The sequence below is a fragment of the Bolinopsis microptera genome, chromosome 9 (genome assembly GCF_026151205.1).
Source record: "Bolinopsis microptera isolate Bmic1 chromosome 9, MBARI_Bmic_1.0, whole genome shotgun sequence".
In the NCBI taxonomy this organism is placed as follows: domain Eukaryota; kingdom Metazoa; phylum Ctenophora; class Tentaculata; order Lobata; family Bolinopsidae; genus Bolinopsis; species Bolinopsis microptera.
In genome coordinates, this window is record NC_087080.1 from 2,162,687 (window position 1) to 2,187,229 (window position 24,543).

The 24,543-nt window shown below is 38.2% G+C and overlaps 2 protein-coding genes and 2 long non-coding RNA genes across 4 annotated transcripts in view; 2 read left to right on the forward strand and 2 right to left on the reverse strand.

Annotated features, from left to right (window-relative positions):
* Positions 1–24,543, reverse strand: part of LOC134820949 (lysoplasmalogenase TMEM86A-like) — an 85,548-nt gene that overhangs the window by 22,684 nt on the left and 38,321 nt on the right. The gene's annotated exons all lie outside the window — the stretch shown is intronic.
* LOC134820947 (GPN-loop GTPase 2-like) lies at positions 134–17,280 on the reverse strand. Its single transcript, XM_063831615.1, has 7 exons — positions 12,823–17,280; positions 12,536–12,681; positions 12,079–12,282; positions 11,708–11,864; positions 11,449–11,609; positions 3,180–3,267; positions 134–2,592 (listed from the first exon to the last, which is right to left on the reverse strand). Exons 1-7 carry the CDS (start codon positions 12,857–12,859, stop codon positions 2,519–2,521), a joined length of 867 nt encoding a protein of 288 aa, XP_063687685.1. The 5' UTR covers positions 12,860–17,280; the 3' UTR covers positions 134–2,518.
* On the forward strand, positions 5,785–6,398 carry LOC134821306 (uncharacterized). The gene is made up of 2 exons (XR_010161004.1): positions 5,785–6,044; positions 6,202–6,398. It is a non-coding gene; the product is annotated as an uncharacterized LOC134821306 (long non-coding RNA).
* On the forward strand, positions 8,507–10,304 carry LOC134821149 (uncharacterized). Its single transcript, XR_010160981.1, has 2 exons — positions 8,507–8,730; positions 10,097–10,304. It is a non-coding gene; the product is annotated as an uncharacterized LOC134821149 (long non-coding RNA).

Below are 24,543 nucleotides of genomic sequence, written 5' to 3' on the forward strand. Positions count from 1 at the left end.
GTATTTTGCGAGTTTAAAAGCTTAGAGAAAAAAGCTTAGAAAATCAATTTTTTAATCAGCTAGGTTCAAGTTTTAACTGAAGTTTCTGCATCAAACAGGCCGTATTAATTACTTAACTGCAGTAAAACTCTGATTTACCACAAACTCTGATTTACCGCTGCTGATTCCTTTCACTCAAACTCCGCTGTAAATCGGGGTTTCACTGTACCAGTTTTAGAAAGGTTTAAAAGTATGAAATCATCAAAATATAGTAATGGGTATTATTAAAATAGTAGTAGTAAATCTTTCAAAGTACGAAATATCTCTTTAAAAGAGCATCCTAGGCACCTTATAGATATCAAAACGCATAAAAAAGAAAACAAAAACATCAACCATCTTCTAACTTCTTCCACTCCTCCCTATCTAAAGCTAAAAATCTAAGGTCTTCGAAATCAGTCAAATTCTTAAGTCTAATAGTAATATCAAGATTTCTACTGGTCAAGTCTTTTCTAATAACATCTAATAAGTTTAAACATGGTCTACCCCGTCTCCCTTCCATAAAAATATCAGAATATATAGCAAATAACATAGAGGTGTATGCTGGTGAGTCTTCCTGTCCTCTTAAGATATGTCCTAACATTCTCCATCGAAACTTAGAGACTCTCACAGACAAGGGAGTGACATAACAACGAGCATAGAGTGCCTCATTAGAAATAACCCCAGTAGGCCATCTGATGTTGAGGATTCTTCGGAGGTGTTTGCGATGAGCAATATCAAGTTCATTCAACGAAGCTAGTGGTGCAGCCCAGGAGTTGCAGTTGTAGAGTAGAATAGAGACTACTTGTGCCTCGTAGATTTTGATCTTCCTTTGGACTGAAATCTTGCTCTTCATCCAAACTTTCTGAAATTTACTAAAGGCAACATTACCAAGGAATATTCGATTCTTGATATCCTTAACAGTGCACATCAACGATCCTAAAGTTTTGTTAGAGCGCCACTCTTCATCACCTCTATACACTTTTCCAACAATCACCTTGCGTTTAACAGTGGGTTTAGGATCTGCTAAATAAAAATGGACAAATTCAGTCTTGGAAGAATTGATATGAAGGTCCCACTGCTGGAATATATCTTTAGCGATAGGAAGCATTTCTTTGAGTGGAGCAAGTTCAGTGTTATTAAAGTCAATATCATCAGAGTATCCTGTTTCGAGTGGCATGAATTCTTCTGAGATAGGAGGATTAGGGATTGGATGATTCACTGGGTAAGGTGTTGATGATACTTGGGAGAGTATAGATCTGAGGTGAATAAGTGCAGCGGCTTCAACAACAGTAAATAGATTACCTGATAGTGCATCTCCTTGAAATGCTCCAGTTGTGCTTTGGAACTCAATTGATACAGTATTATTGACTTTTACTTTCAACACTGTGTTTGATAGTAGGAGCCGTACCATCCTAATTTCATCTCTAGTACAGCCAGCATCTTCAAGAACATTGAGTACTGTTTCTCTGCTGATGGTGTCAAAGGCACTTGACATGTCTATACTCATTCTGTGGTAGCTCCAATGCTTTCTAAGTACCACTGAGGTTAGCATACGTTGAGACCAAATTATATCGCCACAACTTCTACCTCTCTTGTAAGCACTTTGTGTAGGACCGGTGTACTGATCTAGCTTGCCTTGGATACGTTTTAGGGTAATCATTGACAGTAATTTTCTGGAGCAGTTTGAGAGGGTGAGAGGTCTGATGTTTGCTGCTGGACCAAGTGGTTTCTTAGGCTTTTGGAGTGGAGTAAAATAATTAAAATAAATTATACACGTTACACGTATAAAATAACATCAAGTAGTATGCACCACAGTAAAGCCATCAGAAACAAGAAACCCCAGCTTTGAGAAGCACGATACTAACTCCAAACCAATCTCCGTAAATCAGTAGTCTCCAAGTTAATAACTTGTTGTCATTGTTATAAAGACACAACACTCGCATGCTGCTCATTCAGTGAGTATGGCATCAGGTTACCAGCCGAAATTACATTCCTTCACACTTAGTCAGAGTTGATCACACTGCTCAATAGTCTTTCAGTTTTAGAAATGGATCTCGGGAGAATATTGAAAATGTAAAATACTCGGATATTAGTTTTGCACGGCAATTGTGATACGTTAAAGACTGAACAACATGGATTAAAGCACTAACAAATGCAAATGCAAGCAGAGTCATATGATGGACTGCGTGACGTCATGAACGTAATAATTTACACGGATATCTGATATGGGAAAATCCATTGAATTGAAATAATGATAAGTAACTTAAATTTATCAGAGGAGATGGTTGTGGGTATAAGATATTGCCATGCCCCTTATCTTTTTATGTGCATCATACAAAATTTTCATTAATCTTGTCCCTTCATTAGCAACGCTGCTTATAACAGAAATTAAAAATTAATAAAGAAAATCCCAGCACTGAACTGCAATCCGATATGCACCATCCTTATTCCTTATATAACTTAAGAACAATAAGTGAATAATACGCAGTTAACTCTTCTGTCATCTATTATCGTACTGCATTGATTTGTCATACTCATACTCCAGATCTACACCACTCTCACTTTGAGACAATCCTGAAACAGAGAGCACGTGATTGTGAGCAGAGAACACGTGGTTGTGAGCAGAGAACACGTGGTTGTGAGCAGAGGACACGTGATTGTGAGCAGAGAACACGTGATTGTGAGCAGAGAACACGTGGTTGTGAGCAGAAATACGTGGTTGTGAGCAGAGAACACGTGATTGTGAGCAGAGAACACATGATTGTGAGCAGAGAGCACGTGATTGTGAGCAGAGAACACGTGATTGTGAGCAGAGAACACGTGATTGGGAGCAGAGAACACGTGGTTGTGAGCAGAAAACACGTGATTGGGAGCAGAGAACACGTGATTAAAAGCAGAAAACAAGTGGTTGTGAGCAGAGAGCACGTGATTGTGAGCAGAGATCACGTGATTGTGAGCAGAGAACACGTGGCTATGAGCAGAAAACACGTGATTGTGAGGAGAGAGCACGTGATTGTGAGCAGAGAACACGTGATTGTGAGCAGAGAACACGTGGTTGTGAGCAGAGAACACGTGATTGTGAGCAGATAACACGTGATTGTGAGCAGAGAACACGTGATTGTGAGCAGAGAACACGTGACAGAGGTTAACTAAGTACTAACCTACAACAGTCCTCTCTTCAAGTTCACCGTACACGTAGCCGTTTGCTTTATCAACTGCTTTACACAATCTGTGTAAACTTCCTATATCCTGGAAAGAGATTCAAGCGTTTAATTATTTAACTATCTAACATTATTGATTAATTAAATAAAATCATTATTATTTTGATGATACTGTTGGAAGACTGCCTCGTGTGTGGTAAGGAGTGAGAACAAGCTATGCGATGTACCTAAACTGTATGTCAACTATAGTAATGGAGTAGCTTTTGATAGCTTGGAAAGAATGATCCTTGTGGTGTCCTTACTTTTCAAGATTTCGGAAGATTGATTTGGTAATTTATAATCGTTCGAACTAAAAAAGAGATACAATTTATTTGTATATTAGACGTTATACACTTAATGTAATGTGTGAGCGATTTCATTGAATCAACACATATCGGGTAATATACATAATCAAAGCTTGCATCAACTAATAGTAATTAAATGTACACCGCATTGTCTATGAGGATTGAGGAACAATACAATATAATATCTAACCGTAACCGTAACCCAAAATCTAACCGCAAGCCTAAATCTAACCCTAACCCTAAACCTAAACCTAAACCTAAAACTAAAACTAAACCTAACCCTAAACCTAACCCAAAATCTAACCCTAACTCTAACCCTTACCCTAAACCTAAAGTTTGTAAGATACAAAAAAATATCGTTTCTTCTAACCAGCTTCTCTAACAGAACATAAAGTGAGCTCATTTACTTGTAACATCTTACATCGATGACGCATTTTAAATGATTAAGCAATAAAAACTAAAAAGCAATTACATTAACTGGTAACTCTAACCAACGCTCCCATGCGGTCCTGTTATGCAATAAAGTCTAATCTCGTCTGACATCTCAAAGGCTACAACTTCGTTCAGTCTACTAGTCTACAACGGCTACACCGAAGAGTCCCTCATGTTCTTAACAGTCAGCCACACTACTTCACGAGGTGGTGAGGTTGATTTAAACAACATGTTTACAGTACAGCAAAACCCTTGTTCTTCAGTGTTAGTGCTCGTTACTATTTGTTATGCTACTGTTTCCCAGTGTTTGTGCTCGTTCCTATTTGTTATGCTATTGTTTCCCTTATCCATAGAATAACAAAAGTTAGGAACTGTCGTACTGTTCCCTTCACTCTTAACAATAACAAGGTGGACTCTCGCAATTGCGAGTAGAAGATCCTGGAGAGTACACCATAGGTTTTGGTAGGTTGCATACTATTGAAAATTAGAAAAAATCAATCACAAGGTGGATCAGACAATTTACAATTTCAACGTTCCAGTTTCTATTTTAAAACTTTAGGGAAGCTTTAAGTTCAAGTCGACTGCTGCAAGGATAGTACAGTAGGGCAATGGGCATAGGCAGGGTGTAACCTTTACAGAGGACAGATAGGTATAAAAGTAGAACAGTCATGGACTAGTTAAAGTGATCAACCGGAATATGTCAGCATGACAGTGTCTTACAAGGAGTGGTTTATCATAGGGATGGCGTTGAGTTTTTCAAAGATATTTTTAATTAATGTGTAGATTATAGATAATATGATATAGATCTGCTAGAAGTGGACTTAATATGGTGAGTGCTCAATAAGGCCCTTGTATCGTCAACACACCCTAAGCTAAGGGCCTGACCACAAGTTGGTGTTGCATTGTATCTTTATAAGACTTAGGCGTGCACTTAAGAGTGATCTTTTACTTCTAGTATGACCCGGGGTAATTCGTACGGGGGTCTGAGTAAGAAGCCAGGCTATCAGATAAAACCTGCTCAAGAAGCTTACTTTGGAATAAACACTTTTGTTGGGCGGTACAATGTATTTTATAAGTGTTTTAGGGAATTATATTCCCGAAAAGTAGTGAACACTGGTAACCGATAAGGGTTGCCAGCTAATTATCAGGTCAGACTGCGAGTCACCTCCGCCAAGGCGTCGGGAATTATTGCGGGTAGCACTCAACAGACAAGGTATTATTTTATTATAAGTGTTATACAGTTTTAGTGTGAATCCCAAAGGACAGCTTTCGTCATCTACGGTGTCAGGCTAGCATATAGTAATGTTCCAAATAGCAAACCGCACGATATTTAAGTTGCAATGTCTTTGATGAGGGTCACAATAATTAAAGGACCAATATAAATGAACGGTCCCACTGTTTTAACACTTCCCTGTTAACATGTTAATTATTTTGTTAATTATTTTGATATTGGCAATATTAAACGTTTAGTGGTAAGTACGCGGTTTAGACAGTCTATTGTCCGTGTTTAAGTCCAACTTCAATGTGTTTTGTCGTTTATTATTATAAATTATCTCAGACGAGCTGTTTCTATGTTGCCCGACCTCTTGTTCACTTAACCACATCATCATGGTCACAGCTGGAGTCCTATGAGTTATAATATTTTATATTGTATTATGAGTTATATTTTATATTGTATTATTTGTTTAACTATTCAGTTATCTTTTTTATATCATATAATATGATCACGAGTTTTAAACAGTTGAGTCATCTTTGGTAGTATTTTTCTTTTTTGGTTTCAAGTATTATAGTTGAAGCAGTACACATAATATGACATAATATCTATTAGATATGTGTATAATGTGTATAATTATTATCTATTCGTCACAATCTCTCTATTCTAGCAGGAATCCACGAAGGAAATATGTTTAAAACACTCTTTCTACTAAGCCTTATCCTGCTAACCTCCACTCTGTCTATAAAGAAAAGAGGAGTTGAGGACTGCCACTATAGAGGTGTGTCTCACCCCCTTGGTAGCAGCTGGTGTGATCCGTTGCGATGTGGTTTCTGTCGGTGTGATGACCAATTCGCTGTTTCGTGTGATAATTCGGTACGTTTTTTAATTATATACACTTATTTAAAAAAATTTATTCAAAAAATATCTAAAATTATATAACATTCTATTCACATATTTCAATTTACGATCTTCGAATTGCAATTTTAATTGGTTGATTAACAATTAATTTATAACAATTTCCTTCTTTCAGTCATGTGACAAGGTAAAAGGAGAAGAATTCTGTTCAAGACATGGATAGAAAGTAAAACTCCACATTCCAAAATTCAATGAACGCGTCCCATACTTTGTGTAATTCTAGATTCTAATAGTGACATTTAGAGATTTAGCAGTATTTTCAAAAAGTTTATAACTTGAGTTTTGATGAAAAAAGCGTATTTGGTATTATTTTATTCGTCTTTTAGTGGGAACCCTGACTTCAGTAAAATATCGCGAATAACTAAAAATACTTTCTTACATAAAGGAACTGGACCCGTATGCATCCACCCTGATGGTGACATCCCGGCCAAGATCCTAACTAACTAAATGTCGAAGAACAATCGCTGAACCAATTTATCTACTCTGTAAAGGTTTATTTGATAACGGAGTCATACCATCTGGTATGAAGACACAGTACATCACGACTGTGTTCAAGAAAGGAGACCAAACATCTGCCGCTAACTACCGCCCTGTCTCGATAACCTCTCACATTATTAAAATATTTGAGAGAGTGGTCAGAAAGCATCTTGTGGAACATATTATGGAGTCAAACAGCTTTCTCTCCCCCCATCAGTATGGATTCCAAAAGAAAAGAAGCTGCTTTACTAAACAATAAACCACGTAGACAATATCCTGAGGCCACGTTTTTGGGTTCCATTAGGTGGCCTTTACTGCAGCACAACTTTTCAGAACTTTTCCACGTGTCATAATAACAATAATCCCATAATGTGTGTCTGTCTGTGCGTCTGTGCGTGTGTAATTTCCGAGCGGCTTAATCAAGAAAACAGCAAGAGTTACAGGACTGTTTTTTTTCGGTATAGTGCTCGGACTCTTACCGCTTCTAACCCGTGTAATAATCTAATAGTAAGATCGCCCCTTAATAGATGTACAATTGTCACAGTTACAATCAGAGTGCTAGAATAATTAATAATAGATTTCAAGAGAGCTTCTGTATACAATCTTAACCATCTTTAGCATAAGTCAATAATGGAGTGCACCATGGAGAGAAGTCAGTCTATTGTTAAACTAATTCAAGTTAGCCTGTTTATTTACCCTGGCACAAATTGTACCTCATTACATCGTATTTTTCTCATTAGTAAGGACACACTAATCTGTCCAAAAACATCGATTTACCGAAATAACGACCATTCAGAAGATGTTTGATGTTTTTGAGTTCCAAAAGATCAACTTTCCAGTTGAATAAACAAATTTTTAGGGCATCAAAAACTGCGCCAGAATTCAGAGAACAATTTCATGTCAAGCATCAAAACAATCAGATGTTCCTTGACGGACTTTTTGGTCAAAACAAGCCTGAAAAGTAAAATACCACTTTTTGACTTTAAAAATTTATAAAAACGCAGCCTTTTCAGATACGATATCAAGATTTTATACACATCTTGAAAGCTTGAACAAGATATGAATAAACTTCGTGCAACATTTCTAAAATGTTACATTTCAGCTCGATGTCACAAGAAATGATTGACTTATAGCCTCTCAACAAAACAAATTATGCTTTTCCGAAAATGCACTTTGACCAGGAAATGCTCGTTTACAAAAAGGAGAATCCTCAAACAAAATTTGTATGGTATGGTAAGGGCGCGCTAGATTGTCACTGAACTTTCTATGAGGTCATTTGGGCTGGAAATTTTTGGTGTATGCCCCTTTAGTAGATGTACAATTGTTAAAGTTACAATCAGAGTGCTAGAATAATTAATAATAGATTTTAGGAGAGCTTATGTATACAATCTCAACAATCTTTAGAGTAATTCAATAATGGAGCATCATGGAGAGAAGTCGGTCTATTGTTACACTAATTCAAGTTAGCCTGTTTATTTACCCAGGTACGAGTTGTACCTCATTACATCGTATTTTTCTCATTAGTAAGGACACACTAATCTGTCCAAAAACATCGATTTACCGAAATAACGACCTATCAGAAGATGTTTGACGTTTTTGAGTTCCATTAGGTGGCCTTTACCACAGCACAACTTTTCTAAACTTTTCCACGTGTCTTAAGACCACCCTTTGCCACGTTTGTTCACGTTTTGCCACTTTCGTTGTTTAAATTAAATATTTAGTTACGAACACCGTAGGGGGGGGGGGGGGGGGTTCACCCTGATTTTGTTGTGAAACTTGGTTTCGAGATAGCAGTTGACCAACAAACTAGGACCGGTGACCGAACTTTTGAGGGGGTCCCGGACCCCAACCGCCAAACGGTGTAGTTGAAGCAATACACATAATATGACATATCTATTAGATGTATATTGTATAATGTGTATAATTATTATCTATTCGTCACAATCCCTCTACTCTAGCAGGAATCCAAGAAGGAAATAATATGTTGAAAACACTCTTTCTACTAAGCCTTATCCTGCTAACCTCCACTCTGTCTGTTGAGAAAAGAGGAGTTGAGGACTGTCACTATAGAGGTGTGTCTCACCCCCTTGGTAGCAGCTGGTGTGATCCGTTGCGGTGTGGCTTCTGTCGGTGTGATGGCCAACTTGCTGTTTCGTGTGACAATACGGTACGTTTTTAAATTATAATATTTACTTATTTCTATTTATTCATTCAAAAAATATTTAAATTATATTACAGGGTGGGCTAAAAGTTATATTAGTGAGTTAGTGGGCATACGTTGGCCTTAATAGCTCAGTCACTGAGTGCCCAATTGAAATATTTCTTTCTGGTATGACTTACTACTACCACTGGTTCGAGGAATTTGTCAAATCGAAAAATATTCGGATAATCAGATCGAGCTAAATTTTATTGAATTGTGTTTGGCCGGGGGGGGGGGGGGGGGGGGGTAATGACTACCAATGGAGACTTTTGGGGACTAATGGGGACTAAAAATCGTGGGGACTAGAGGTCAACTCGTTGACGTAATTCACCATTTGTCCCCATAAGTCCCCAGAATTTTTGACAGTTATTTATGGTTTTCAAGTTAGTTTAATAACCTGAAGTACTCTAACAGCCCTCAAGTAGCTCCCAAGAAGTCAGGAATGTCCAGTGACCATTTATAAATATTCTAGACTTCAGTCTTGAGAAGTTTACGATCTGGTCTGGAGAAGCCAGATTTTTTGAAATCTAAATGGGGACAAATGGAGACTTTTGGGGACTAATGGGGACTAAAAATCATGGGGAATTGACGTAATTCCCCAAGTCCCCAAAAGTAGTCATTACCCCCCCCCCCCCCCCCCCCCCCCCCGTTTGGCCATTCGAATTACGTTTGTCCTTTAAAAATAGAACTGTAGCTTCTCAGATGACCGAGATATGAAACATAACGAGTTTATTCATTACGTGTGATCAGGTGATTGGTTTACCTAATCACGTGATTAGGTAACCCCGTTAACCAGCCGTTAAACATTATGGAAATTGTTAAGGGTGCCCAATTGAGGTGGTGTGTCACGGTGTAACATAATCACCCAGTCAATTTTGTTAACGAGATACAGAAAATGCTTGATAACTTCGTCATTTCTAATCCGTTTTGCCTCATGTTTTCCGATCATATGCAATATATTTTAATAATCTACCGTCTTTGAAAAAATTAGGCGTTCAGCATGTTCAGAGAAATCAATATAGGTGTTTTAATATTGAATGGGCGTGGTCTACAATATTCGAATTTTCAAATTTTGACTACGGAATCCTCGAACCAGTAAGTACAGTATGCCATCTGCAAAGCAACAGTTCTCAAATGCAAAACACGGCGGAGCTATTAAGGCCAAAGTATGCCCACTGACTTCTGGCCCACATATTTCATGAACTTGGTAACATCATCTTATTCTACTCCAAAACAAGATACATATTTTACCATAGAAACTCTGCTCGGTGATCAATCTTCGAATTGCAATTGGTTGATTAAAAATTAAATTATAACATTTTCCTTCTTTCAGTCATGCGACGGAGTAAAAGGAGAAGAATTCTGCTCAAGACACGGATAGAAAGTCAAACTCCACATTCCAAAATTCAATGAACGCGTCCTATACTTTGATTAAAAAAGCTGTTAAAACATTTTTGTAATAATTCTAGATTCTAATAGTGACATAATTTAGAGATTTAACAATATTTTCAAAAAGTTGATAACTTGAGTTTTGATGAAAACAGCGTGTTTGGTAGTATTTTATTCGTCTTTTAGTGGGAACCCTGACTTGATAAAATCACACGAATAACTAAAAATACTTGCAGACACTATGTCATTGTGGCTCTAATGCTTAAATATATAAATGATATGATTTAACTATCAAACCGGCTAAGTATTAGTTACTACGTAGCTATAGCGACAAATTATCTGTTTCTATTTATTAAATGGCACTGATTGCACTTAATTGCCGAGACTGTCTGGTCATTGCTAACACTATTTTACAAACAGGGGTTCTAGGTATATTATTATATAATGACAATTAAATGGATGAGATACTAGTTAAGCAGGTCAGGAAATATGAAAATGATTGGTTTCAAATCAGTTAACAAACTCCCAAAACTCATTATAAACATAATATTATAATATAATAATATATTATAATATAATAGAAGTATACCTAATAACTATAATTACTCTTATTTACTCGAAAACTCGTTCGTTGCATCTTGAAACTTAACTAATAAGGAAACAAATCGAAAGTCCAAGCTTTGTAACGTTACCAAATCATACACCTTACGATACTGTACACTGTACAATATTAGAAGCCAGGGAAAGAAGTGAAACAAAAACAATTGGCAAAAGCACGAGTGGGTGATAAGAATGAAACATAAAGGCACAAAACAAAGGTACAACACACAATGTCATCCCTCCGACACTGCCCGTGTACATCAATACAAGCTTATTACTTTTATTACTGTAGTTACCAAACCTGGCTGTGGGCCAGGGAACAATAATTACTCGCTATATCCTGCTCACGTATTAAATATATTATTCTGTTTAACGTAATAATAATATTATCCTCTCTTTTGGGCGCCAATTTCTGAGCTCCTGACATGATTATGACTAATTTACTGTGTCGGAAGCAATTAAGTAATTTAGTAATTAAGTGATTAAGTGATTAGTCTCATTTTCGTATTTACAGTGGAGGAATGTTGTGTGTTATTTAGTGCTGCTGACGAAGAGATTTTAAGAATTTGGCTGAGAGCCAAAATATTCCTCTAAACTTCTAGAGTAATACTTGTTATGTACATAGTTGTACAAGTCAGAAAGTGTGGACTTGAAGCGCTATAATAAGTTAGGTATTAAAACACTGGAGAATGTTACCTGAACATTGAGAGGGTAAAAAGAGACAAGGTTGTAATCCTCCACCAGCCCAGTAAGCGCCTTGTTCAGTTTAATAAACCTCCTACTACACACCCTCTCATCCAGCTCGTCCAATAAGTACGACAAGTCCAGTACTTCAGTGTAGAAGTTCAGTTTGAATGCTGAGAACATGGAGTGTTAGTTGTTTTTATAAATAATCAGATTTAATAAAAAGTCAACAATTCAAAACCCTGCACTAAGAAAACAAACAACAACAAACCTAACGGTCCCATCTTGTCAATGAGGTCTATTTTGGAGAGCACGTTGATGTGTGGTAGCTCCAGATGCATCATGCTAGATAGACTAGTTAACAGCACTGATATAAACTTTGAGGGGTCAGTGCAGTAGTGACTGTCAACCATGCTGACTACACACAACTGGACATAAGTTATGTTAAGAAATACTTTGTACAAGCAAAGATGAACTTTGATAATAAACTGTGAGCATTTTCTAAAATCAACATTATTTCATAACAATTGGGTTTTGTTATACACGGAAAATGTAAGTTGTTTACAGCAAAAAGCTTCGATGTACTTGCACCCTCAAGGTCCTAGGAGCCTATGGAGTTAAATGAATGTTTTAAGTAAAAACCTGCATTCCCCATTTGGAGATAGCATCAACAATATTTCTGAAGGCAGTATGGTGAGTGTACAGCTCCACCTGGCCGGGACAATCGAATATTACATAGGCTTTTTGTGACGTCACCATTTCCTTTAACTTGTCCATATTGTTCTCAATATACTCCATGCAGAAGATGATAGCTCCGTTTGGTCCCAGTGAAAGCCGCTCCATGACCTGGGAGATTTACAATTTCCTTGGGAGATTTACAATTTCCTGCAACAAAATAAAACTGATAGAAAGTATTGAACTAACTTCTGCAATGTTATTTTCATCAATAAATAAGTAAATATTATAACTATATTCTCTATTGTCACAGATGTCACTACCACTACATGTACAATAACTTAACTACATATATTATATATTATATATGCACAATGCACATTGCACATGATCAATACTTTTTATGACACAATATGACAAAAACCTCATCGACTTCTATAAGATTCTGAACATCAACATCAGCTTGATAGGGAGGTCTGTCGTTGGCAGGATCTAAGTTCACAATGATGATGTCACGTTTGATCGAGTTTATCAAATGATGGGCAATAGCTCGACAGTAGGTACTTTTTCCTGTAAAAGAGATAAAGTTGTTATCATGTAAGATTCAAAATATTTTTAATCGTGTTAATTGTGTACTTTATTGGTGGCATATTTCAACAATATGTTAATATGAAAACATCAGAATTAATCTGCAGTTTTTTACAGAATTACCTGATCCAGGAGGCCCGATCACTAGCTGTCCAAACATCGGACTTGTTTCAACCTTTGCAGATTTTCAGTTCATATGCCTACCATTAGAAGTAAAGGGTTAACAAATTAAATTTGTCTCGGTGTACACAATACACTGTACACAGGTACGACGAATTGTTATCAGAAGCTGGATTGCCTCTATAAGTTGATATGACATCCAATGTTTTAAAGATAAGCATACTATATTATACAATATCAAAGAGTTAAAGCAAATTTTTTACGAACACCATTTGCAAGTTTAATATTTTAACCACTTTCTTAAAATTCAAAATATATAAGATGATGACACTGGGCACTTCTGCACAGAAAAATGTTTAAAAATTTGCTACCGATAATAAGATTGGTCCGCTATGCAGAGCTACCCTTTTTTCAAAACATGATGTAATAAGTTATAGTTCAGTTACTTTCTCATCAGGCACAGCGATTTTGTCAGATGTTGTCAGATCACGTGCCTCCAAATTCTCAACTACAAAAGGAATTGAGTTGTTTTTAATCATTGCCTATATTTTCAAAATAGAAACTTGTAGAGTTATTTCGTCAACCGATTCATCAGGAACTATGCAATATTCCCTTGTAATGACTTAAAATTTCCGGTGTCTTTCAGTCCCGCATCATGTCCAGGTGTTTCAATCGGTTGATGATCGACTCTAACCTCTTCCTGCTTCTTGCTTTTCGTTCTGGTTTTTTCAGTAGCTGAATGTGATATTCTTAACCAGAACGTCATGTAGATAAGAGAGAGCCAATATCTTCCTTTCATTACAATTGTTTTGACTATGCGGGTAATGTAGTTATTGTATAGGATAGGATTTATCACAGAGTTTATTGGGAGAATCACAATAGACGATATTGGATACAGGGCTGTTGCGTCCATAAATTCAAAATAATGAAGCATACACACCAAGATGAACGGGATCCAACATAGAAAATCTGTCACGATTATTATGGCAATGTATCTCTCTGTCTCTATTTTATCTCTGGCCCGTCTGTTTTGTTCCTCGTTTCTGTTCCTGCGTTTTCTAGAGTGTTTTGAAGAAAACAGGACTTTGATGTAACAGATTAACATAATTGAAAAGCATAGCAAGTTGAGCAAAAGACTTGTCCAAACATAAGTTTTTTGAGGGTCATCTTTCGAAACAAAATATTTGAAAAGACAAACACCATCGTTACCATAGAAGTGAATCTTTCTTCGTCCTATCCCGTCATACTGTTTGGAAAACATATCGCCAATCAAATCATTGATCTTGGCCCAAGTTGAGACTGCTGAGGTAGAAATCCTTCCAAAATATGATTTTAAAATGTCAACGTGTCTTTTTTTGTTAACAAACGCAGAAAATGCTCTGATTTTTGGATTATAAGTCATACCGTTAACAAAGAAGTCCTCGCTAATCGCCATTAAAGGAATGTACGCCCAGAAAAATGATGCTACTCCCATAATCAGAATGAGGATTGCCATTTTGGCGGCCGCATTTTTAGATGTAATCTTTTGAACTTTGATCACGCCAAGAGCACGGAAAATACTGAGGCAGGTCATAGAAAAGAGTGATATTTGACTTCCAAATGTACTGAAGACTCCTAAGAATGCACACTCATCGCTTGACAACCACTTAGCCCTTTTTTTGCAGAATGAAGTCCCATATACATACGAGTTTACGATTGCAATTGTGAGAAGGTAAGATCCTGTAATCAGATCACCGACATGAATAACACATGTCAATGCCTTATTGTTCTGAGCAGAGGTAAATGTTTTAGTGGCCAGTAGCCTGAGACTCTTAAAAATCTTTATGGAATTTAAGATAACTGCTGCACAACCAATGACCCAACTGAACACCTCCATTGAGTTGTTAGGTATGATGGTCATACCACACTGTTTATTGCATTCGTCAGTGTAGTCGTCACAATCTATTTGTCCGATCACATTTTTGATTGTGTCTTATGTACTGCTTTGGAGTGTCACAAGCGTAGTTGTTTGAGCAATTTTCTTCGTCTGAGCCATCATTACAGTCGTCAAGCAAGTTGCAAACTTTTTCGAAGCTGATGCATCGATCATTCTTACATCGGAAGTTTCTTTGTTCGTATTCTCCACTTCTTTCGTTTTTAATCAAAAAGGTAAGTTGATTCTTGTTCTTCATATTCATTGTGTATATCCTGTCTTTAAATTGATTTTCAACTTCACAAGAATCAAAGTTAAGTGGTTTTAAAGGACATGTAGGTTGGTCAGTGCATTTGTTGGAACAGCTGAAATAAATGTATACTTTTCCGAATACGTTTCTACAGTCTCTAGCTATTTTGGGTAACATTAATGATGCTGTTGGTTCAATTGATCCAAAAATCTGCAATGGTGTGAAGTCATATTTGACACATGGTGATATGTAGTGGCCTAGACTTTTAATGACTCCCGGTAAACAATGCACAAGAAATTCTAATGGTTTTTCTCTTCCGATGGCAATCGGTTTTTCATAAATATGCTCATGTTTTCTGGTTTTACTGCATATTCTTTCATGATCACAGATGTTGAGACCTTGACACAGATCGTGGAATTGTACAAAATCCGATGACCTGACGCTGCACTTGAAGACATCTTCACATTTACTGTTGTCGATTACAAAATGAGACCATTCACCGACTCCACATCTTGGCCAAATGTCTTTTTCGTCGTCCCCCTTTTCACAATCTTCAAATCCGTCTCCCAGCCAGCTGATAGGTATTGGGAGTTTTGTCTTGTGTCGATATCTGCGGTAACACGTAGATACAGTCATTGATGTACAGATTCTGGATGTTTCGTCACTTTCATCAGAACAATCCAATATTCCATCGCATAGTTGGTGCTTGTGAACATGACACAAAAGAGTAGTTTTCACACAGAGATTGTCAAATCCATCATCACATAGACCCGGCGTCTGTATGCAAGTGGCAAACTTTGACACCGTAGATGGGCTGCCCCCGATGAGGCAGGGGACCACTCCTCTCATAGGATCCGAGCAATTAGTCTGGTCAAGGTACAATTGACATTTTGGTCTGTAGTAATGTGATGAACATCTGGTATAGTTGTATAGTTTTATGAAATAATAATAACGATTCCTCGAAAAGCACTCTTTCGTCTCAAAAACAATCACGTCATTATCTTGAACCACATCCCTTAGAATATGTTTTTCTACTAGTTCAATATCGTACTCTGAACACCCAGCTTCGTCCTCCTCATTTTCACAATCAGGTTTGCCGTCACATATTTGTACCGGGCTTACATATGTATTATCACTTAAAATGCCACCACAGTAAATGCCATAATAGAAACCATTACAGGATGCGTCAACGCGACAATTATCATAATTACAAATTCTATCACATTTACTTAAACTACCAGGGCCAGGGTCATGAGTATACTTAATATCTGTATACCTTATCTGCTTAAGCTTGTATTCAAACCTATTTCCTGACATGGAAATCTTCTTGAAGTATCTACTGCAGAAAGGTATGGTGATGTTGCTTGAAACCTTAACAACCAACCTACCAAAACATGTCTGGTATCCGCGAGGGTCATTGGGGCATGTTTTCGTTGCTGTGCTACCTGTGTTAATTCGAGAAGTTTCATCAAAGAAGAAGACGTAAGTATAATATGTGGACATGTCAGGACATTTGTAAAGTGCGATTTCTCTATCTCGGTAACAAAGGTTTTTCATAAAAACCCCTTTTTGGACGAAGGTGCAATCTCCTGGAAAAATAATTCTTGTTCAGATGTAAAATATAATATTAAACGTGTATAAATAGCGTAGTTTCTATATTGTGTTTTTGATACAATCTATTTGAATGATGGCTAATAATCAATCTTTGAAAAAGGAACATCAGTTAACATAAGATAAAGCCCCTTAAAAATGACCAAATTCAGTCTTACCGGGTTTTGGTACACAAGCAAGCCCCAATCTATAATCACGGTTATTTTCCCCAATCGAATAATTAGAGCATTCATTGAAATTTCGTTCACTTTCACCACAGATAATATTATTCATTTCTTTTGTTACTTTTAAACGATTTTCTAATTCCTCGAGGTTTTGTTTGGCGTTATCTTGTTCTTCAACCAGTAAAGCGTACCTGAAATGATTACTCACAGATTAGTGCTACAGCTAAAGGTAATGACAAAGATTGCAGTTTAAGGTAGAAAACAGGGAACTCCAGTCGAACAAAACGTTCAATTTTATGCCACTTATTAAAGTCTAACCAAAACTGGAATGAAATAAACATGATATAATGGAGATAACACCGAGCCAGAAAGGAATTCGTTGCCTTGTTCCCTAGTGTGAGTTTAGAATTACAGGACCAAATAATGCTGATTGGCTGGACTCTGGAAATATCCAGGGACGTGATGATTTTATAACTTTATAATTCATCACCTTCTTCTTTTCGGTTATGGCCGTCAGAAGCTTTGTAAAGATAACAATCGAAACTCTGAGGTCGCCTTGAGACAATTAAATCGGCGAACAGTGTGGAGTGTTACCTTAATGCTTCTAAGTTGTCAGGACTCAGTGTGTCTACTAACTATTATAGAGATAGTGAGTACAGTGTGCACTACATTCTAGATAAAACGATAACGGATAATTGTATAATTGTGGTTGAATTTTATTTCATAATTGATGTTTTTCATAGCTCGCTATGTAATCAGAGTTACAAGCGTAAAACTGGCTACAGTTGGATTTTAGCCCCCTAGGATAGCTATACTTTCTATAATTAGAAATATATAATTCGTAGTACGTACCATAAAGGGCATAAACTGATGTACTATAATAAAACTTTAAAGTGCCAAATGTCGTTGAGAAATAACCTCCCTCTGCCTTTTTGTATGAAAAATTTCAATCTTGACTTGGATTTTAATGACATACGTTCTACACTATTGTGTCGTTTTATTTACTTTGGCCTTGTTAAGGAAGCCCAACAAAGTACATTGGTAAAATAACTATTTTGTCTTTGCACTTGTGAGAATTTTAGAATTAACTTACCATCTTTTATATGCCTTTAACCTATGATAAATAGCACTGCCATTAACATCTCTGTTATTAAATCTATGGAACATAACCAAACCAAACCAATCCACAGAATGATTAAATCCCATATCCTTGCATATCAAATCTGCGATGTGGTCTGTGACGCTCGAGATGGCGACTGTCACTACCTGTAATGATATCTGTTGTCACAACCAACAGGTGAAGATAAACAATGTAACATTTTTATTGTTTGTATTTCTTACTCCCACTAGCAGTTCTTAGAAAGCAGAGTAATAGTGATAGTTAATTTATTCGTTGATTTTTGCAATTTGTAACCATTTTTGTAACTTGATTGGTCTCTACAACCTGGGCACAAATTACAAACTAAATTGCTAATTATTAGCAATTTCTAATTTCAATATATCTCCAGGTAGTAGTCGCAACTATTTCTTCATCCATTGTACCTTTAATTTATAAATAATGGTATACTTGTACTTGTACTTGAAAAGGTCTCCTCCTAGTCGTTGGAGTGGCCTGCACCACATAGTAACTCCTTTCTCCGATGTATTAGGCCTCTCCAATGTACCCTGTTTGTTGCTTGTTGTTCTGCATCTTCTATCGTGATGTTATCGACACCTGTGAAGATTGCTGCATCCTCCCGGACACATGACAGCCAGTTTTTCCGAGGTCTACCTCTTGATCTTTTACCATGCTTTGGGATCCAGTGCAGAAGATAGTTGGGTATTCTTTCTTCTGGCATCCTCACCACATGGCCAAACCATCGGAGCCTAGCTGCTCGTACGAAAGTATCAACAGGGGCGATGTTGGCCCGCTTACGTACGTCAGCATTAGATACGTGATAAAACCATTTGATTTTCAGGATTCTTCTCAGACATCTATGATGGAACACCTCAAATCTTTTCATCTGCGTCTGTGTGGTATTCCATACCTCACTTCCATAAAGCAGTATAGTGAGGACAGCCGCTTTGTAGATCCTGATTTTAGTCGGTGTCTTGATGTTGCGACTGTACCATATACTGCTAAGCTGATAGAATGCCCCAGAGGCCTTCTGAATTCGAGCTGATAGTTCTTTGTCAATTGTTCCATCCGCACTGATGATAGCACCCAAGTAAGTGAAGCTGCTGACCTGCTGTATTGGGAGACCTTCCACATTGATGTCCATAGTGTCGTCTTTAGAATACGGCCTCTGCGATGCACTTTTACTGACAGCCATGCTCTGTGTTTTGCCAGCATTAATCTTCAGACCCGCATAGGCACTGTATTTGCAGAGAAGGTCAGTGGTTTCCTGCAGCCCCTCTTTTGAGTTATCTAACATGGCCATGTCATCAGCGTAATCAGTGTCCAAGAGATGTTTCTCTTCTACCCCGGGGGCTGGCAGCTGTAATAGAGCCCCCTTACTAATGACCTTGTTCAGTTCCATAAGGTATGCCGAGAAATTCAGACAAAAGTTGAATACTGGTGGTCCCTGTATATCACCTTGCCCAGTTCCCGAGTTGACATCAAACCAACCTGTAACCTCTCCATTGACCCTAACAGCACTAACTGTGTGAGTAAAGAACGCCTTCATGATTCTAATGTACTTGTCAGGTAAGCCGTAGTGCTGCATACTTCTCCAAATGAACTGCCTGTCAATTGAATCAAAAGCTGCTTTGAAATCAACAAAATTAATATACAGAGGGATATTATACTCAATACATTGGTGTATAATACAGCGGAGTGAATAAACCTGGTCAATGCATGAGCGATTCTGCCTAAAACCACTTTGATTCTCCCGGAGAAATTTTTCCATGCCATTGCTAAGTCTTCGCAGGAGTATCATCTGCAGGAGCTTCGAGGCTGTGGATCTTAATGTAATGCCTCTGTTGTTAGCGCAATGAGAGGTGTCACCCTTCTTTCCAACGATGATAATAACACCTTTGGACCAATCCTCAGGAATCTTCTCATCTTCCCACACTTTCTTGAACAACACAACTGGTTGATCAACTAACCCATCCTGTCCATACTTAAGTTGCTCGTTGGTGATACCATCCACTCCTGGACTTTTGTGATTCTTGAGTTTTTTGAGGGTATCAACAATCTCGTTTCTTGTAGGAGCCTCATCCGAATCGGAAAGGTCATCAAAACTGGGTTGAGGAGAGATGTTGTCTAGGTCGGAAATATTGGCCTCTTGCGGGGGCGGGTTCAATAGCCTTGAGAAGTGCTCTTTCCACCTTTCTTTCTGGGCATGTGGGTCGGCAATCAACTGGCCAGATACGTCTCTAACTGCAGTTGACTGCTTCTTCTTCTTTCCAGATATGACATTAATCTTCTGCCATACCTCGCGTTGCTGACCTTTTCTCGCAGCTTCTTCCAAGTCATTGGCCATTCTAAGTGCCCAGTTGTTATCGTCCACCTTACTACTTTTTTTAAAGAGCTTATTCAATCTAGAATACTCTGACCTGTTAGCGTTTGAATTAGGGTCTTTACGCTTAAATTCTTTACGGTTCTTCAATAAATCTTTTGTCTTCTGAGATTGGTGCCTGTCCTTCTTTTTTCGAGGTCTTTGCCCAAGGATTTCCATGGAGACTTGTTGGACAGTTGTCTTGAAGTTGTCCCACATTGATTCCAGGTCAACCTCAGGTTCCAAACAGTCAAATTTGTTTCTCAGAACAATATTGTATTCGGAAACAAGTGAATGATCACGCAGATGCTCAATAGCAGGAATCTCAAGCTTACGTTCTTGCTTCTTTTTCACTGACATAAGCTTCATTCTCAGTCGTGCTCTTACCAAATAGTGATCAGACCCAATGTCAGCCCCCTACAAACTTTTACATTTAGCAAAGAGCCTCCAAACTTCTTACTGATACAGATATGGTCTATTTGGTTTACAGTACGACCATTAGGTGATCTCCACGTACCTTTATGTATATCCTTTTGCTGAAACATAGTGCCACCGATGGTAAGTTGGTGGGCAATGCAAAAGTCCAACAATCGGGTACCATTGTCATTTGATGAGCTGTGAAGCGAGTGTCCACCAATGACACCTGACATAGAACTGCAATGACACCTGACATAGAACTGCACAATGGTATAATCTTACTTATAATTCAAAGAATTATTTTTGTACGACCGCCCACGTGCAAATTAGATGAAAAATAAGCAGTTTCAAAGTAACCATCGTAACGAGGGTTGTTACACGCACAATATGCACGTGCAAAGGTTTGCGAGCTACATTTTAATCGGCTGTGTCTTCGGTTGTGACGGATATTTTTTGATGCGATAAAAACTGACTACCTAAGAATACTAATAGCCTGTGATCACGGGCTTTCTAGTCATATCTATAAAATGCGTTTTTTAAAGCGTAAAACTTATTTTTAGTTCTACTCAGTGAACCATGAAAATATTATCATGCGTTCCAGGAAATTAGATCTTACAAGGCGACCTTATAACCAGGATTTACTTGATAGAAGAATCTTTTGTTATGTATTATGATATTATGAAACTAAAAAATGTATTTTTATAGGTATTTATGTTTGACTAACTGTAAATAAAAAGTTTTCTTTGTCAAGCACCTTTTTAATGGCCCGCTCGGTTGTTTCTAAAAGTTTCAAAATCTTGGAATGGCCACATTCGAGTTTTGTGAAGCAACGTCAACAGGCGCCCCTTATAGCTTCTTTTTAAAGTAAATAGTCACTCAAATGGGGAACCTCTCAAATTGGACCACACCCCAGCTTAGCTTCTTAATGTCCACTCATTGTTTTGCAACAATGTGAGTTCTGACTGATGTTTTGATAAGTGTGTTGAAAGGTAATAAAGTAATACAACTACAAGAAGGAAAGCTTCAAGTATCAGTACGATGCTACCCCTGTACCCCATGAATAACCAAAAGTTCAGAGGATACTAGAATCTTACTATATATAAAGCGAGACGATATATAATATGTTTATCCGTGCCATTTTACTGACACCACGACATCAACAGCTTTAACGCTACTTTCCGCAAAAACCGTAAAAGATATACAACTAAAACTTTTTTGACTGGGCCAGATGCTTTAATGGCCTCCAAATCAGCATGAAAAAATAAAAAATTGGCCAAGAAATAGAAGTTTTAGAGCCCCAAATTTGGACCCCCAAGTGGTGTCAAAAACGCGAATTAAATAGATAATAATTATTTTAGTCTCTTGAGTCTTGACACCATTTTAGGGTTATACGGGTTCCTGCTAGTATATAATAGCTTGTAAACTTCTTTACAAATAATTGTCAACGGGATTGACAATCGATTATGCCATTACAAGCAGCTGTGTCGATGGTCTGAGCTCAAGCTTGCTGAGATGCCTGACGCAGACGAAAGAATACCATTTTTTACATTGTATTTGCATTTCAAGAAATTACAAAGGAATGATATTTAAATATTGGTAGTTAATATTGGTGTCCAAAGAAATTTACAAATGTATAATGTTAATCCTAACTTTCTCATTGGCCCGAAAACGACGATTAATACATTGTGATAGGTCGGGACTTGGTCACGAGGTAATGTTTTGTCACGTACTTAACAAGGACGATAATTACCATTTTTGTATTTTTAGTATTAGCATTGTAAGTATTTGCATTTTAAGAAGTTATAAAGAAATAATATTTAGATATTGGTGGTTAATATTGGTGTCCAAAGAAATCTATTATGTTAGTCCTACTTTCTCATTGGCTTGATAACGACAGTCAGTTTATGATAGGTCACAACTTGGTCAGGTGGTGATTTTTAGTCACGTGGCATATCCTGGTAATACAGTGCAGGATCAACCATTTCTAACCAGCTCAGCTCAGTTCTCATTTCTCAGTTTCATTTTCTTTGATAATGCGAGTAAGCCGAGGGATAATGTTTAAAATCCTCCTCCTCCTCAGTCCTCATAGTCTCAACGGTAGATACAGTAGAATCAGGCAAGCGTATTAATTATAAGTTTTAAGCAAGGTTATCAAGTATTTTGTACAATTATAACAAAAGCGAGGTGCTATTGCCAACATTGTTAGGTGCTATTGCCAACTATTGTTACGTACGTCAAAAACTACTAACCTAGTCTAAAATGGGGAGGGAGGGGAGTGGAGAGGTGCTGGGATGGGAGTGGGGGTAAATACAAGAGAGGGAGCAGGGGAGTGGAGAGGCGCTGGGGCCGGGAGCGGGGGTAAAGACGAGAGGGAGCAGGGGAGTGGAGAGGTGCTGGGCCGGGAGCGGGAGTAAAGACAAAAGAAGGAGCAGGGGAGTGGAGATGCGCTGGGGCCGGGAGCGGGGGTAAAGACAAGAGAGGGAGCAGGGGAGTGGAGTGGTGCTGGGCCGGGAGCAAGGGTAAAGACAAGAGAGGGAGCAGGGGAGTGGAGAGGCGCTGGGGCCGGGAGCGGGGGTAAAGACAAGAGAGGGAGCAGGGGAGTGGAGTGGTGCTGGGCCGGGAGCGAGGGTAAAGACAAGAGAGGGAGCAGGGGAGTGAAGAGGTGCTGGGCTGGGAGCGGGAGTAAAGACAAAAGAGGGAGCAAGGGAGTGGAGTGGTGCTGGGCCGGGAGCGGGGGTAAAGACAAGAGAGGGAGCAGGGGAGTGGAGTGGTGCTGGGCCGGGAGCGAGGGTAAAGACAAGAGAGGGAGCGGGGGAGTTCAAATGTGCTGGGCCGGGTGTAGGGTGTTTACATGTAGTTTTAGAGACGGTTCTTCAACGGTTCTTAACCGGTTAAGAGCCGGTTCTTATCCGGCTCTAGGTTGATAAGTATATTTATATTTCTGTTTTCTATAGGCGGTTCTTAACCGGTTCTTAACCGGTTAAGAGCTGGTTCTTATCCGGATCTAAGTTTATTAGTAGATTTATAAATCTGTTTTCTATAGGCGGTTCTTAACCGGCTCTTAACCGGTTCTTAGCCGGTTCTTAACCGGTTCTTAAACGGCTCTAAGTTGGTTCTTAGGTTGTTTAAATGCAGTTTTAGAGGCGGTTCTTCAACGGTTCTTAAGCGGTTCTTAAGCGGTCCTTAGACGGTTCTTAAGCGGCCGCTCACCGGCTCTTGACCGGCTCTAAACCGGCTCTTAACCGGTTCTTAACCGGTTCTTAAGCGGTTCTTAGCCGGTTCTTAGCCGGTTCTTAAACGGTTCTTAAGCGGCTCTTAAGCGGTTCTTAAACGGCTCTTAAACGGCTCTTAACCGGCTCTTAAGCGGTGGTCGGTCTTTGACCTATTAGCCTTTGTACTTTCTAGAATTATTTTTTATGTCTGTATGTACGACCGCCCACGTGCAAATTATATGAGGAATAGGAATTTGCATAGTAACCATGGTAACGAGGGTTGTTACACGCACGTGCACGTGCAATGATTGTTTTAACGTCATTTTTATCGGTTTTGTGGTAATTACGTTGTGTTCCGTGCGAGCTACATTTTAATCGGCTTTATCATCGTATGTGACGTTTTTTTAATGCTTTTTTAATGCTATAAACCGTTTATAATAAACGCTGACTACCAAAGAATACTATTAGCTTCCTCCCTGTGACCACGGGCTTTCTAGTTAAAATTATAATTTCGAAATACGTGTTTTATTCATGTTCCATTTTACAATTCACGTTAATGTTAAATAAAAGCTCAACGGAAAAAATGTGTTTTCGTTATATCCTGAATATAGGCACAAATATGAATTCTTGACCCAAACAACTAACTGCATAACTGCATAATATGTGAAAATGATGCTAG

Coding starts and splice junctions, on each gene's coding strand:
- LOC134820947 (XM_063831615.1), bottom strand. CDS start 12,859: ATGTTTGGACAGCTAGTGATCGGGCCTCCTGGATCAG. Junction 12,283..12,535: donor ATCTTATAGAAGTCGATGAG/GTTTTTGTCATA, acceptor TAAATCTCCCAG/GTCATGGAGCGGCTTTCACT. Junction 2,593..3,179: donor TGAAGAGAGGACTGTTGTAG/GTTAGTACTTAG, acceptor TCTCTGTTTCAG/GATTGTCTCAAAGTGAGAGT.